Below are 15,512 nucleotides of genomic sequence, written 5' to 3' on the forward strand. Positions count from 1 at the left end.
GGGTCACGAAGTTCGGCGATGTGAGTCGTTAAGTTCGGCCGGCGTTGGTCGAGGAAGAGACATGTTCAGATCACGCTGAAACCAATAGAGCCTCGCAGCCAATAAGGGAATGGGAGCCAAATGCCCCTCCTGCATTCCGAACCCACCAGTGAAAAGAGAGCCAAGTGGAGAGAAAGGAAGAGAATCTGCCCCAGCTTAAAAAAAAAACTGCCCAGGCTGTCGCAGGATTAAGCCAAATTTAATAACTTAGAAAGAAGCAAAATAAATAATGAATGCCAAAATGAAACCCAAAACAATTAGCCTATCCTCAATCTAAATGTGGACTGAACTGACCCAACCACCTGCCCATCCCTACCCTCGCTCCAGCCCCACTCATCCTCCCCAAAACCAAAAGGAGTAAAACTGAGCACAAATCACATTCCTCATAAATAACTCAATACGATACAACTAGATCAGGATAATCAACAGCACAGGTCATCACGCTCACATTTTGTTATTCTCTGCAGGAGAAAAGACACCAACAAATAGTCAGCAACATGGTCAACAGAGAGCAACGTCCAGGATTACATAATCATAGAATCCCTACAGTGCAGGAGGCCATTCGACCCATTGAGTCTGCACGGCCCTCTGAAAGAGCACCCTACCTAGACCCACCCCCCCACCCTATCCCTGTAACCCCATAACCTACCTAACCGTTTGACACTAAGGAGCAATTTAGTATGGCCAATCCACCTAACCTGCACATCTTGGACTGTGGGAGGGAACCGGAGCAGCCGGAGGAAACCCACGGAGACGTAGGGAGGAAGTGCAACTCAACACAGCCACCCAAGGCTGGAATTGAACCCAGGTCCTTGGTGCTGTCAGGCAGCAGTGCTAACCACTGTGCCACCATGCAAACCTGCAGGGAAATTTGCAGAATAAAGACATCTTCCATGTTGCACAACAAGGAAAACGGCAGGATCAACAAGCACTCTTCAGGATCTTCCAAGGATTCCATTGATCGAATCCTGAGACACCATCACTCCCACTATGCCCTCTCTCCGAGACCCAAGAGGTCCATAACTAGGCCCTGGCCAGGATGAATGACCTGGAGTGCTCGGCGATTCCCAACCCATCACGCCCCCATCTTGGGGAAGGCATGGTAGCACAGTGGTTATCACTGTGGCTCCACAGCACCAGGGTCCCAGGTTTGATTCCCTGTCTGTGCGGAATCTGCACGTTCTCCCTGTGTCTGCGTGGGTTTCCTCCGGGTGCTCCGATTTCCTTCCACAAATCCCGAAAGACGTGCTGTTGGGTCATTTCAACATTCTGAATTCTCCCTCCATGTACCCGAACAGGTGACTAGGGGTTTTTCACAGTAACTTCATTGCAGTGAAAATGTAAGCCTACTTGTGACAATAAAGATTATTATTTCAAGCACCGAGAACTGGACAAGGAACCAGCGATGGGTGAGCCAGACCGAACACCGGTCCTCGAAGACGGGATACATTGTGCTCCATTGAATCTGATGCACCCAACCACAAATCAGGATTACCAAAGCATGGCAGCCAATCTTCGAACACAATCAGGAACTTGTTTCTCCCCTCTCGCCAGGGACCGGGCTCAGGGACACACCCCACCCGGCTCACCTCTCCGTGGACGGACACCAGGCAACAGGACTTCGACAACACATATCTCACCAGGGAAAGTGCTCTTTCAAAATGCAAGAACCTCCTCTTGCGCCTCTATCCCTCTTCATGTAAGTACCCCGCAATTCTTCAAAGTGAGCTTTAATGGCCTGACCCACAGGGCCGAAAACCTCAGCCAAGCCAAGAACTTTGATGGCGGCCATCATCCAGATATGCACAGCAGCACCATGCGAGGGCAGCAACTGCGCCACTTCAAGCTGGACCCCACCCCGGCCCTCTCTGACTGCCGTGAAGAAATTACCAGAGCCACAGCACACGCCAATGTAATCCAAAAAGAGGCGAACATGAAATGTGCACCAGGATAAAATGACGGATTAAATAGAGGGTGAGCGGAGCCGGAGCTCACGGAAACACAACATCACATGACTCCCCCGACCCGGGAAATAAATTCTGGAGACTGGGAAGTACATAACTATTGCCACGTTGGGGTGAGAGGAGGGGGAAATACTTACCTTATGACACACCTTAACATTAAGGGATGAAAATTCTGGTGTCATTTCCAAGTTGTTTTGCCTCCCAGACAGCACATACATTGTTTACGCCTCTGATTCACGATTTAGCTAAAAAAAAATTTTAAATCAGATTCAGAACACCCGTGCGACATCTGAGATCCCTTCTGAGAACTTGACTTTATTTCAGCATTTTGTTGGCGTCGTCTTCCAACTTGGTAAAATATTCCACCGAGAATGGCTTGCTTGAGCTGCAGTTAAGCAGTTGTTTGGCTTCTGGAGGAGCCCCGCGACTGTGAGGCATTTAATCCAAGTCCCTTAAGAAAACAGCACTTGAGGAAACAGGCAACTTTATTGCATCGTAAGTGGAGATGCAATAAAAGTGTGGTTAAAGTCAGACTTTGGGAAATTAATCTTGTTATTCTTTTTGCTCCATTTGAGAAAAACTTAGTTATGGCTCAATATTTACTCGAAATACTATTATAACCTTCAAGTGCACTCCAGTTTTTGCTGTTGCTGAGCTGGGATTGGTAGGGGGGATGGGGGGAAAGAAAGGTTAATGCCCCATTCTCGGATAGTTTAATACATTGTATTGAAAGGTCTTTAAGCATGAAACATCCTCTAACTGGAATCCTGCTGAGGTACTCTTGTATCTTGCCGAGGCAGTTGTGGACAGATATACCACTGAGCATTAATGTGTGATATAAATCTGACCATAGCATGCTCACTAATTGGTTCGAGAGTCCCATATAGACAATGCTGTCTTGTAACAGCTTGCATGGATAGGTCTAGTCTGAGGGTTAATTCTGCTTGACAGCACATCAGCAGTATCTTGAGTATAATTACCGAACCAAGGTTTTCCCACAGCTGAATGGAGAGCTTCAAAGGCTCCTGAATTTACAGCTAGTATTAACTTATATCTGAAACATGATGTTCCCACAAGGACAGAAATTTTTTCCTTTTAAAATGTATAAATTGCCTGGTCAGATAGCTATGCAGCAAAATAGTGAGAAAGAATTACATCTGGCTTTGGACGACTTGAGTTTTAAGACCCAGAAAATTCTTACATACTTAGCTAATTAGCAGGCTTCCAGAGTGGCCCAACTTGTGAACAATTTAACCTGTGATTCACTAAATGCACCAACCACAAAAATGGATTAAAATGATTAGATCATTAGCAGCAGCGAACAACAGATTATAGCTTAAAGTTAAAAGCTAAGTCTCTCGCAAATTTAAATAAAATTGAGAAAATAAGGAAAATACTTGCATTGAACATTCGTGAATTGTTTAATTTTCCAACAGGCCAGTCATGCATTTAAACCTCTGACAAAATTTTGAGGCTGTAATATAGGACATTCACGCCATCAAAACTGATCACTCTTTTTGAAATCATTTTTTTCCCCCATTTCATTCCGTCTGGATGTTGATATGTTTTTTCTTTATAAATTTAAAATACCCAATTATCTTTTTCTCCAATTAAGGGGCAATTTAGCGTGGCCAATCCACCTAAACTGCACATCTTTGGGTTGTGGAGGTGAAACCCATGCAGACACGGGGAGGATGTGCAAACTCCACACAGACAGTGACCCAGGGTCAGGATTCGAACCCGGGACCTCAGCGCCACAGTCCCAGTGCTACTGCTAACCACTGTGCTGCATGCCGCCCCTAGATGTTGATATGTTGACTGTTGCTGGGATATAGTTCCATGGGCTTGTGATGGCATTCTTCATGAATGGCGACAAACAATGAGCTATTTGACTGTTGATGGCATCGCAACTGAGTTCACTCATGATCCTCATCTGACATCCACACAAGCATCTCTCCAGTGTGTGTGTGAGGGGGGGGGGGGGGGGGGGGGGGGGTGCAACTGGCTTATTTTTCTCTCCCCGCCCTGAGGCATCATAGAAAACTGCAGTTTCTCCTAACCACTGCTGTGGATGGGATCAGCTACGGACAAATTTAAACTTGCGCGGCATAGCTCCCCAACTTTTTGTGAGGCTATAGTCCTAGTAGAGGCTAGTGTTTTCACTTCACATATGACTTCAGTTAATAAGAACATAAGAACTAGGAGCAGGAGTAGGCCATCTGGCCCCCCGAGCCTGCTCCAGCATTCAATGAGATCATGGCTGATCTTTTGTGGACTCAGCTCCACTTTCCGGTCTGAACACCATAACCCTTAATCCCTTTATTCTTCAAAAAACTATCTATCTTTATCTTCAAAACATTTAATGAAGGAGCCTCTACTGCTTCACTGGGCAAGGAATTCCATAGATTCACAACCCTTTGGATGAAGAAGTTTCTCCTAAACTCAGTCCTAAATCTACTTCCCCTTATTTTGAGGCTATGCCCCCTAGTTCTGCTTTTACCCGCCAGTGGAAACAACCTGCCCGCATCTATCCTGTCTATTCCCTTCATACTCTTATATGTTTCTATAAGATCCCCCCTCATCCTTCTAAATTCCAACGAGTACAGTCCCAGCCTACTCAACCTCTCCTCGTAATCCAAGCCCTTCAGCTCTGGGATTAACCTAGTGAATCTCCTCTGCACACCCTCCAGTGCCAGTACGTCCTTTCTCAAGTAAGGAGACCAAAACTGAACACAATACTCCAGGTGTGGCCTCACTAACACCTTATACAATTGCAGCAGAACCCCCCTAGTCTTAAACTCCATCCCTCTAGCAATGAAGGACAAAATTCCATTTGCCTTCTTAATCACCTGTAAACCAACTTTTTGCGACTCATGCACTAGCACACCCAGGTCTCTCTGCACAGCAGCATGTTTTAATATTTTATCATTTAAATAATAATCCCTTTTGCTGTTATTCCTACCAAAATGGATAACCTCACATTTGTCAACATTGTATTCCATCTGCCAGACCCTAGCCCATTCACTTAGCCTATCCAAATCCCTCTGCAGACTTCCAGTATCCTCTGCACGTTTTGCTTTACCACTTATCTTCGTGTCATCTGCAAACTTGGACACATTGCCCTTGGTCCCCAACTCCAAATCATCTATGTAAATTGTGAACAGTTGTGGGCCCAACGCTGATCCCTGAGGGACACCACTAGCTACTGATTGCCAACCAGAGAAACACCCAATAATCCCCACTCTTTGCTTTCTATTAATTAACCAATCCTCTACCCATGCTACTACTTTACCCTTCATGCCATGCATCTTTATCTTATGCAGCAATCTTTTGTGTGGCACCTTGTCAAAGGCTTCTGGAAATCCAGATATACCACATCCATTGGCTCCCTGTTATTTACCACACTGGTAATGTCCTCAAAAAATTCCACTAAATTAGTTAGGCATGACCTGCCCTTTATGAACCCATGCTGCGTCTGCCCAATGGGACAATTTCCATCCAGATGCCTCGCTATTTCTTCCTTGATGATAGATTCCAGCATCTTCCCTACTACCGAAGTTAAGCTCACTGGCCTATAATTACCCACTTTCTGCCTACCTCCTTTTTTAAACAGTGGTATCACGTTTGCTCATTTCCAATCCGCCGGGACCACCCTAGAGTCTAGTGAATTTTGGTAAATTATCACTAGTGCATTTGCAATTTCCCTAGCCATCTCTTTTAGCACTCTGGGATGCATTCCATCAGGTCCAGGAGACTTATCTACCTTTATCCCCATTACCCTGCCCATCACTACCTCCTTGGTGATAACAATCCTCTCAAGGTCCTCACCTGTCAAAGCCTCATTTCCAACAGTCACTGTCATGTTATTTGTGTCTTCCACTGTGAAGACCGACCCAAAAAACCTCTTCAGTTCCTCAGCCATTTCCTCATCTCCCATTATTAAATCTCCCCTCTCATCCTCTAAAGGACCAATATTTACCTTAGCCACTCTTTTTTGTTTTATGTATTTGGAGAAACCTTTACTATCTGTTTTTATATTCTGAGCAAGTTTACTCTCATAATCTATCTTACTCTTCTTTATAGCTTTTTTAATAGCTTTCTGTTGCCCCCTAAAGATTTCCCAGTCCTCTAGCCTCCCACTGATCTTTGCTACTTTGTATGTTTTTTCCTTCAATTTGATGCTCTCCCTTATTTCCTTAGATATCCACAGTCGATTTTCCCTCTTTTTACCGTTCTTCCTTTTTGTTGGTATAAACCTTTGCTGAGCACTGAAAAATCACTTGGAAGGTTCTCCACTGTTCCTCAACTGTTTCACCATAAAGTCTTTGCTCCCAGTCTACCTTAGCTAGTTCTTCTCTCATCCCATTGTAATCTCCTTTGTTTAAGCACAAAACACTTGTGCTTGATTTTACCTTCTCACCCTCCATCTGTATTTTAAATTCCACCATATTGTGATCGCTCCTTCCGAGAGGATCCCTAACTATGAGATCCTGAATCAATCCTGTCTCATTACACAGGCCCAGATCTAGGACCGCTTGTTCCCTTGTAGGTTCCATTACATACTGTTCTAGGAAACTATCGCGGATACATTCTATAAACTCCTCCTCAAGGCTGCCTTGACCGACCTGGTTAAACTAATCGACATATAGATTAAAATCCCCCATGATAACTGCTGTACCATTTCTACATGCATCAGTTATTTCTTTGTTTATTGCCTGCCCCACCATAATGTTACTATTTTGGTGGCCTATAGATTACTCCTATCAGTGACTTTTTCGCCTTACTATTCCTGATTTCCACCCAAATGGATTCAACCTTACCCTCCATAGCACCGATGTCATCCCTTACTGTTGCCCGGATGTCATCCTTAAATAACAGAGCTACACCACCTCCCTTACCATCCACTCTGTCCTTCCGAAAAGTTTGATACCCTCGGATATTTATCTCCCAGTCGTGACCATCCTTTAATCATGTTTCAGTAATGGCCACTAAATCATAGTCATTCACGATGATTTGCGCCATCAACTCATTTACCTTATTCTGAATACTACGAGCATTCAGGTAAAGTACACTTCTGTTGGCTTTTTTACCTCTGTTCTGAATCTTAACACCTCGATTAGTAACCTCTCCTAAGTTATATTTCCTCTTAACTTTTCTCCTAATTTTCCTTGTCGTTGAACCCATATCTTCATGTAACAACCTGCCGCGTCGCTTACCCTTAATGTTTTCACTTCCCGTTTTATTTCTTTTAGTATTCCTGGTCCTATTCACTGAGCTCCCCTCAGTCACTGTACCTTGTACTGTCGCCCTTTTTGATTTTTGACTATGGCTTCTCTGCCTTACACTTTCCTCCTTCCTGCCTTTTATTTCTGTCCCTGTTTTACTACCTTCCAACTTCCTGCATCAGTTCCCATTCCCCTGCCACATTAGTTTAAACTCTCCCCAACAGCTCCAGCAAACACCCCCCCGAGGACATCAGTTCCAGTCCTTCCCAGGTGCAGACCGTCCGGTTTGTACTGGTCTCACCTCCCCCAGAACCGGTTCCAATGTCCCAGGAATTTGAATCCCTCCCTCTTGCACCATCTCTCGAGCCACACATTCATCCTCTCTATCCTGACATTCCTACTCTGACTAGCTCGTGGCACTGGTAGCAATCCTGAGATTACTACCTTTGAGGTCCTACTTTTTAGTTTAACTCCTAGCTCCCTAAATTCAGCTTGTAGGACCTCGTCCCGTTTTTTACCTATATCGTTGGTGCCTATGTGCACCGCGACAGCTGGCTGTTCACCCTCTTCCCCCCCCCCCCCCCCCAGAATGTCCTGCAGCCGCTCCGAGACATCCTTGACCCTTACACCAGGGAGGCAACATACCATCCTGGAGTCTCGATTGCGTCCGCAGAACCGCCTGTCTATTCCCCTTACAATTGAGTCCCCTATCGCTATAGCCCTGCCATTCTTCTTCCTGCCCAGCTGCGCAGCAGAGCTAGCCACGGTGCCATGAACCTGGCTGCTGCTACCTTCCCCTGGTGAGCCATCTCCCTCAACAGTATCCAAAGCGGTATATCTGTTTTGCATGGAGATGACCGCAGAGGAAACCTGCACTGCCTTCCTACTCTTGCTCTGTCTTTTGGTCACCCATTTTCTATCTCCCTCAGTACCTTTCACCTGCGGTGTGACCAACTCACTAAACGTGCTATCCACGACGTCCTCAGCATCGCGGATGCTCCAAAGTGAGTCCATCCACAGCTCCACAGCCGTCAAACAGAAGCTGCAACTGGACACACTTCTTGCACGTGAAGGAGCCAGGGACAGTGGACGTGTCCCTGAGCTCCCACATAGCACACGAGGAGCATGGCAAGGATCTGAGATCTCCTGCCATGTCTTGAACCTTCGGTTAACTTCAACAACTCCAATTTCAACAAAAAAAACAACAAAGAAAAAATAAATAAATATACCAATGAAAAGAAACAGAAACACTACTTACCAGTCACTTACCAGGGATAAAAAAGCACTTCCTCCCCACCCAGCTTCCAATTCCCACCTAGATTCAAATTCCCAAACTCACTCTTAGCTCTGTCTCACTACTGGCTCTGTCTTCTCTGGCTCACTGGGAGAGCTCACTGGGAGTGAGTTTACAAGTTGCTCTTTTTAAACTGTCCTGAATTGACTCCCCTCCCCCACCTGCTTTGAGATCAAGGTAGATTTAAGTGACCGACACTTAACTGCCAACCAGTTATGTGAGTGGTGGGGCAGCTCTTGTTAACCTACACTGCACAATACTAGCTTAATTTAAATTAATTTAAACTCCTGAAATTTAAAAGGAGCTGCCTTACTGATTTAATTCAATTCCCACCTAGATTCAAATTCCCAATTTCACTCTTAGCTGTGTCTCACTCCTGGCTCTGTCTTCTCTGGCTCACTGGGAGAACTCACCTAAAGGACATAGAAAATAAATAGTCAGTGTGGTCCATCATGGCAGGAAACATTTGCAGATCTCCTCATACATTTAACATGGATCTGCCACTTGCACTTATGGTCTACCCGTTAAAGGCACCTCTTGGTGTGTGTCAGTACCGGATTCTAAAGGCAAGAACATCATAGGTTCACTTTCCCATCTGATTTGAGCTGGGAGGGGAATAGATGCACCACAATTACAAAGATAAACAGATTTATGGCATAAGAGGCAGCCAGTTGGTCTGCCGTGTCTGCACTTAATGAAAAGAGCCATCCCGCTTAATCCCACCTTTCAGCTCTCGGTCTGTAGGCCTGTAGGTTACGGTACGTCGAATGCTTATCCAAAGTATGTTTTAGACTGATGAGGGTTTCTGCCTCAGGCAATGAGTTCCAGATTCCCCACTTTCTCCAGAGGTCAAATATTTATACTCCTTTACTCCCATCTCGTCCTTCTACCAATTACCTTAAATTTATGCTCCCTAGTTATTGACCTCTAGATTAAAGGAAATGGGACCTTCCTATCCATTCTTTATAGGCGCCTCATAATGGGCGGCACGGTAGCATAGTGGTTAGCACTGTTGCTTCACAGCTCCAGGGTCCCAGGTTCGATTCTCGGCTGGGCCACTATCTGTGTGGAGTCTGCACGTTCTCCCCGTGTCTGCGTGGGTTTCCTTCGGGTTCTCCCACAGTCCAAAGATGTGCGGGTTAGGTGGATTGGCCATGCTAAATTGCCCTTAGTGTCCAAAAAGGTTAAGTGGGGGTTACTGGGTTACGAGGATAGGGTAGGTATGTGGGCTTGAGTAGGGTGCTCTTTGTGAGGAGCGGTCAGACTCGATGGGCCAAATGGCCTGCTTCTGCACTGTAAATTCTATGATCTAATTTAATGCCCTCAATTAAATTCCCCCTTAGCTTCCTCTGTTCCAAAGGTGACAACCCCAGCCGATCTAATCTCACAACCTTCTCATAACAATCTCAGAACAATCTCATACTCTCATCCAATTCCTCACTCCTGATAACTTCTTGTAAATCTCCTCTGTAACTTTCTCTGTTGGGCACTCGCTCCCTGCTGATGTAAGGAAAGCCCAGTATTTCCGCTCCGAATTGTTAGCAATTGAATCCTGCCAGAAAGTGTGTGCCTGTTGTCACTGAATGAAGGTAAGAGATCAGATTATGATACCCTCCATACTCTCTGCCAGCATTTACTGCCTAAACAACGTAGGATAAGGGAGCGAGGGTTGCTTACTGCAGAGTGTGAGTTAGTAAGGAGAGGGAAGTTTAAAGAAAAGCAAAGAGAAGCATTCTTTAACTGAGATTCCAAACAAACTGTTTACAGAGTACTCGGAATGTGTCATATCGTAGCAAGGAAGCTGTGCCCACCCCTATATTCCTGGAGGCAAGCTACCAGAAGCGAGAGCTTGATACAAAATGACTCGATGTTGATATAAAAGTGAAACTATATTTCCTTTCTTTGCAGCTACATTTTACACATTCAATCTTTGTAAATAAAATAATCTTTCATTTTATAGGTCGACAACCAAGTTTGACTCTGGATCAGGTATGTATACTTTTCAAAGCTCAGTCCGTCTCGGTCAGTGTCTAAATTGAATGCATTTTTAGAGTTTAAAACAAATGTATTGTGAAAATGTTTCTGGCTGAACTTCAAAGCATGGATTTTCCACTTGTATGAAATTGGAGCAGATGTTCAGCAAGGACACAACTTGGATTGTGCAGTGTGATTTGGGTGTCGTATGTGTCTGACGTCAGCTCCGTAGCTCACTGACTGCTGATCCTGAGCTGATTTTCTTGGCAGTTTTTGTCAGTGGTGGTTTGCCAGTGCAGTCCACTCTTCGGGGCGGGCTGAGGCATCAGGTACCCAAAGATGCCTCAACCGGAACGGTTGCTATATCTGCGTTTAAAGCGAGTCAAAACAGCTGTTGTGGAGCCCAAATTTCCTGAGGTCTAGCTCTGCTGCCAGAAGCATTATAACTGTACCAAAGCGGGGAATTTGAGTGGCGAGGTTTCAGACAATTTAAGTGTAATGTCAACAGATATATGTGGATTTCAACTGCACATCTTCCAGGGCTTGAATAAGTCGAATTCAAAAATGAATGTTTTCAATGAACATTCAGCACTCCATCATGTGAACAAACAATTCAGCTCATTAAGAGCCTGGCCTTTAGGAAGCTGACTGGAATTTTTCAGGTTGCCTCCGGTTTCCCTGCTTGTGCAGATCAGCTGCTTGGAGGCAGGCATCCAGCTCCAGACAGGACGGCTGGCTCAGCCTACCTTGATAGGGGTGCAAAGGCAGCCCTGTGGAGGGGCTCCACTCTCTACCTCCCTCCACCCCCTCACCCCTGTCTCCCCCCCTACCCCCCTCTCTCCCCCCTCTCCCCCCCTCTGTTGCCCCTCCCCCTCCACCCCCTCACCCCTCTCTCTCCATCCCCCCTCTCTCCCCCATCTCTTCTCCCCTCAGCCCCTCTATTCCCCCTCACCCCCTCTCGTCCCCTCTCTTCCCCCTCACCCTCCCCACCCCTCAAACCCTCTGTCTCTGTCCCGCACTCTCTCTCCCACACTCTCTCGCGCACTCCCTCTCCCGCACTCTTTCTCCCGCACTCTTTCTCCCGCACTCTCTCTCCTGCGCTCTCGCCCGCACACTCTCCCGCATTCCCTCTCCTGCACTCTCTCTCCCGCACTCTCTCTCCTGCAATCTCTCTCCCGCCCTCTCTCTCCCTCTCCCGCACTCCCTCTCCCGCACTCTCTCCCCCGCGCACTCTCTCTCCCACACTCTCTCTCCCACACTCTCTCTCCCACACTCTCTCTCCCGCACTCCCTCTCCCGCACTCCCTCTCCCGCACGCTCTCTCTCGTGCTCTCTCTCCCGCGCTCTCTCTCCCGCACTCTCTCTCCCACACTCTCTCTCTCTCGCACTCTCTCTCTCCCGCACTCTCTCTCTCCCGCACTCTCTCTCTCTCCCGCACTCTCTCTCTCTCCCGCACTCTCTCTCTCCCGCACTCTCTCTCTCCCGCACTCTCTCTCTCCCGCACTCTCTCTCTCCCGCACTCTCTCTCTCTCCCGCACTCTCTCTCTCTCCCGCACTCTCTCTCCCGCACTCTCTCTCCCGCACTCTCTCTCCCGCACTCTCTCTCCCACACTCTCTCTCCCGCACTCTCTCTCCCGCACTCTCTCTCCCGCACTTTCTCCCTCCCGCACTTTCTCCCTCCTGCACTCTCGCTCCCGTGCACTCTCTCCCCCACTCTCTCTGACCCCCTCTCTATCTCCCCCTCTCATTACCCCTCCTCACTCTCCCCTCTCTCCACTCTCTCTCCATCATAACTTTCCACCTCTCTCCCCCTCTCTCCTGCCTTTCTCTTCCCCCTCGCTCTCACCCCCCTCCCCCTCTTCCCCCTCTCTTCATCTGCCCTCTCCGCATCTGCCGTCACCCTCCTTCTCTTCCCCCATCCTTCCACCATTTATTCCCTCTTAACCCCCCCTCTCATTCCCTCCCACTCTGGTTCCCTCCCCCTCTAGTTCCCTCCCATTTTTGTTTCTCCCCTGTCCATTCTCCCCCCCTATCCCTATCCCTATCCCCATTCCCTCTCCCATTCCCATTTCCCCCTGCCATTCCCATTCCCCTATTTGCATTCGCCCTCCCATTCGCATTCCCTCCTTCCCATTTGCAGTCCCTCTTTCCCATTTGCAGTCCCTCTTTCCCATTTGCAGTCCCTCTTTCCCATTTGCAGTCCCTCCTTCCCATTTGCAGTCCCTCTTTCCCATTTGCATTCACTCTCCCAGTCCCATTCCCCTCTCCCATTCCCCTTCCCATTCCCTCCCATTCCTCCTCCCATTTCCCCTCGCATTCTCCTCTTCCCCCTCCCATTCCTTCCATGCCCTCCCATTCCTTCCCACTTCCATCCCATCTCCCCCTCCCATACCCATTCCTTCCCCATTCCCATTCCGCCCTCGCATTCCTTTCCTATTCCTCCCCCCTCTCATTCCTCCCCTCTGACAAATGATCCACCCGAATCGTTACCCCATGCATGTTTGAGAGCCAGAAACAGTCCCAACTGCCCCCCCCCCCCCCTCCCTGGGTGTAAATTCTGCTTTTTTCAGAGCCATTGAATTACAGGTCATTGAAAGACGATTTAATGTATTAAATGAACGCTGGTCTAAAATTTAGTCCTCCGACCCCAATAATCCTTGCACATCATGAGCTACAGAACCAGTGAAATATTTAAATGAGTTGACTTTGCATTATTGGGTGAGAGGCTGACCATTTAAAAAAATAAATTTAGAGTACGTAATTTATTTTTTCCAATTAAGGGGCAATTCAGAGTGGCCAATCCACCTACCCTGCACATCTTTGGGTTGTGGGGCGAACCCCACGCAAACACGGGGCAAACTCCACACGGACAGTGACCCAGAGCCGGGATCGAACCTGGGACCTCAGCGCCATGAGGCAGCAGTGCTAACCACCGTGCTGCCCCTGGCATTGTTGAATAGGGGAGATGAAAAATAACTTCCAGCCTTTTATCCTCATGAATTGTGTGCTCCTTTTATTTTAAAAAATGTCAAAAATCAACAAATCATTAACAAAATCACACTTGATGACAACACCGAAAATATTATCCAACTCTCCAGGTCAGGTTTCAAATCGGTGATGGAAAGTTGTGGACCTTTCAACTGAGTACAGTCATCTCATGTGCAGAATAAAACTAACTGCATTGGTAATATAAATATAAAATGCTAGCATTCCTATTTTTTTGTCCGGGTCCTGCTGGCTCAAAAAGTCAGCAATCCACACGGAACGGAATGTCGGGAAATTTGCACAATGCTTCCTTTGAAGTTGAGGGTTGGGAAATGCAGTGAAAATTAACACTCTCATGTTTAAGTTCTGGTTCAAACACATACCTGTGTTTCCTTTGAGAGAATATTGTGGAATACCAATCCCTTTGTTGAGCAAGTGCAATCAAAATTTTAGACATAGGATATAGTCAGAAGCTGCATTCCTGGAGAATATGGACATTTGAGAGCTGATGTGCTCTATTTTTAACCTTCGGATTTGTTTCTTTTTAATTAAAAAATGAACATCATATAAGTTTAATTCACAATATTTATACTTCTTGGAAAAGTTGAAATGAGCAGTCCTCAATGTAAAAGTTTGCTTCTGAAGATGGTTAAAATCTGTAACTCAACAGGTGTAAAACTGTTTTGCGACCATAACCAATGCTAATAAGTGCATATTACTGCACTGGTAATCCAAAGAATGTGAGTACGATCTCACCACAAAGGTTCTTGAATTGTTCACACAGCAGGAGATCTAGGCATTGTGTCAGCTCACAACATCCAGTGCAGTCGACCCCGCAAATCTCCCTAACATCTGGCCCTGACAGTCATACTCAATGTTTCCCACTCTTCATCCCCAGCTATGCCATGTTCAAGCAGAACAGCTTCATCAGAGATGGGAGGGCGGTAGAATACAGGTGGCAGTGAAAATCCTCAACGCTGACTCCAGAACCAAGCTGTGTCATGGCTTCAGGTCAGACATGGGCAACGTTAGTTTCTGCTAATGAGCTCCTGAGGGCGGCACGGTAGCACAGTGGTTAGCACTGTTGCTTCACAGCTCCAGGGTCCCAGGTCACTGTCTGTGCGGAGTGTGCACGTTGTCCCCGTGTCTGCGTGGGTTTCCTCCGGGTGCTCCGGTTTCCTCCCACAAGTCCCGAAATAGGTGAATTGGACATGCTGAATTCTCCCTCAGTGCACCCGAACAAGTGCCGGAGTGTGGCGACTAGGGGCTTTTCACAGTCACTTCATTGCAGTAAGCCTACTTGTGACACCAATAAAGATCATTATTATTATTAATTACTACTACTGCTCTCAACTGCCGAATCAGTACTTGGAGGAAGCACTGAGGTTAAACCTTCATGAAAAGCAGACTGGTAGTGTTAATCAAGCTGAGGGAATAACCTTACCCGAGCCATTTTGCCTGCTGCAGCCCACGGTCTGAGTGGGCTTACGCATTGTCCTTGAACCTTCACCATTAGTGCGCTGTACTGATTGATGTACCATCTACAGGGAGCACTGCAACAACTCCTAGCTTCCTCTGCAGCACCTCCAAAATCTATGAAGGGCGAGGGCGGTAGGGTTTTGTGAACACCATCACCTTTGCACCCCTTCACTTGTGGGAGCACCTTGGCCACTTTCTCAAGCACAATTAAGGATGAGCAATAAATGTCAGTGTGGCATGAGGATGGATGCACCGGCAACAGGGGAGGTTAACCTCTTAGGTTCCTTTAATGATAAGATGTTGAAGCAGTGGTTTATATTAATTGAATATCAAATATAATGAGAGCAATCAAAGGTGCTTACTTGTAATCAATTGAACTACAGCATTCGGGTGAGCTTATTAATGATTGTCATGGTCTGCTTTAAAAAAAGTAGGATTGAAGGCACATTTGAGTCAATTCTTCAAGTATTTTATAACGGTGAGTAACAGTAAATTTTGTTACTCGTATCTTTATCTCTCCCATCTCCTGACCTGGCTGTTTGATTTTTTTTTC

General features: G+C 46.6%; 1 protein-coding gene across 3 annotated transcripts in view; it reads left to right on the top strand.

The window, feature by feature from the left end:
• Positions 1-15,512, top strand: part of msrb3 (methionine sulfoxide reductase B3) — a 103,712-nt gene that overhangs the window by 44,563 nt on the left and 43,637 nt on the right. For all 3 annotated transcript variants that reach the window (XM_072485179.1, XM_072485178.1, XM_072485177.1), the window contains one exon: positions 10,483-10,511. In XM_072485179.1, coding sequence (XP_072341280.1) covers positions 10,483-10,511 — 29 coding nt within the window. The remainder of the gene's footprint in view (positions 1-10,482; positions 10,512-15,512) is intronic.

Source organism: Scyliorhinus torazame, chromosome 19 (assembly GCF_047496885.1).
Source record: "Scyliorhinus torazame isolate Kashiwa2021f chromosome 19, sScyTor2.1, whole genome shotgun sequence".
Lineage (NCBI taxonomy): Eukaryota > Metazoa > Chordata > Chondrichthyes > Carcharhiniformes > Scyliorhinidae > Scyliorhinus > Scyliorhinus torazame.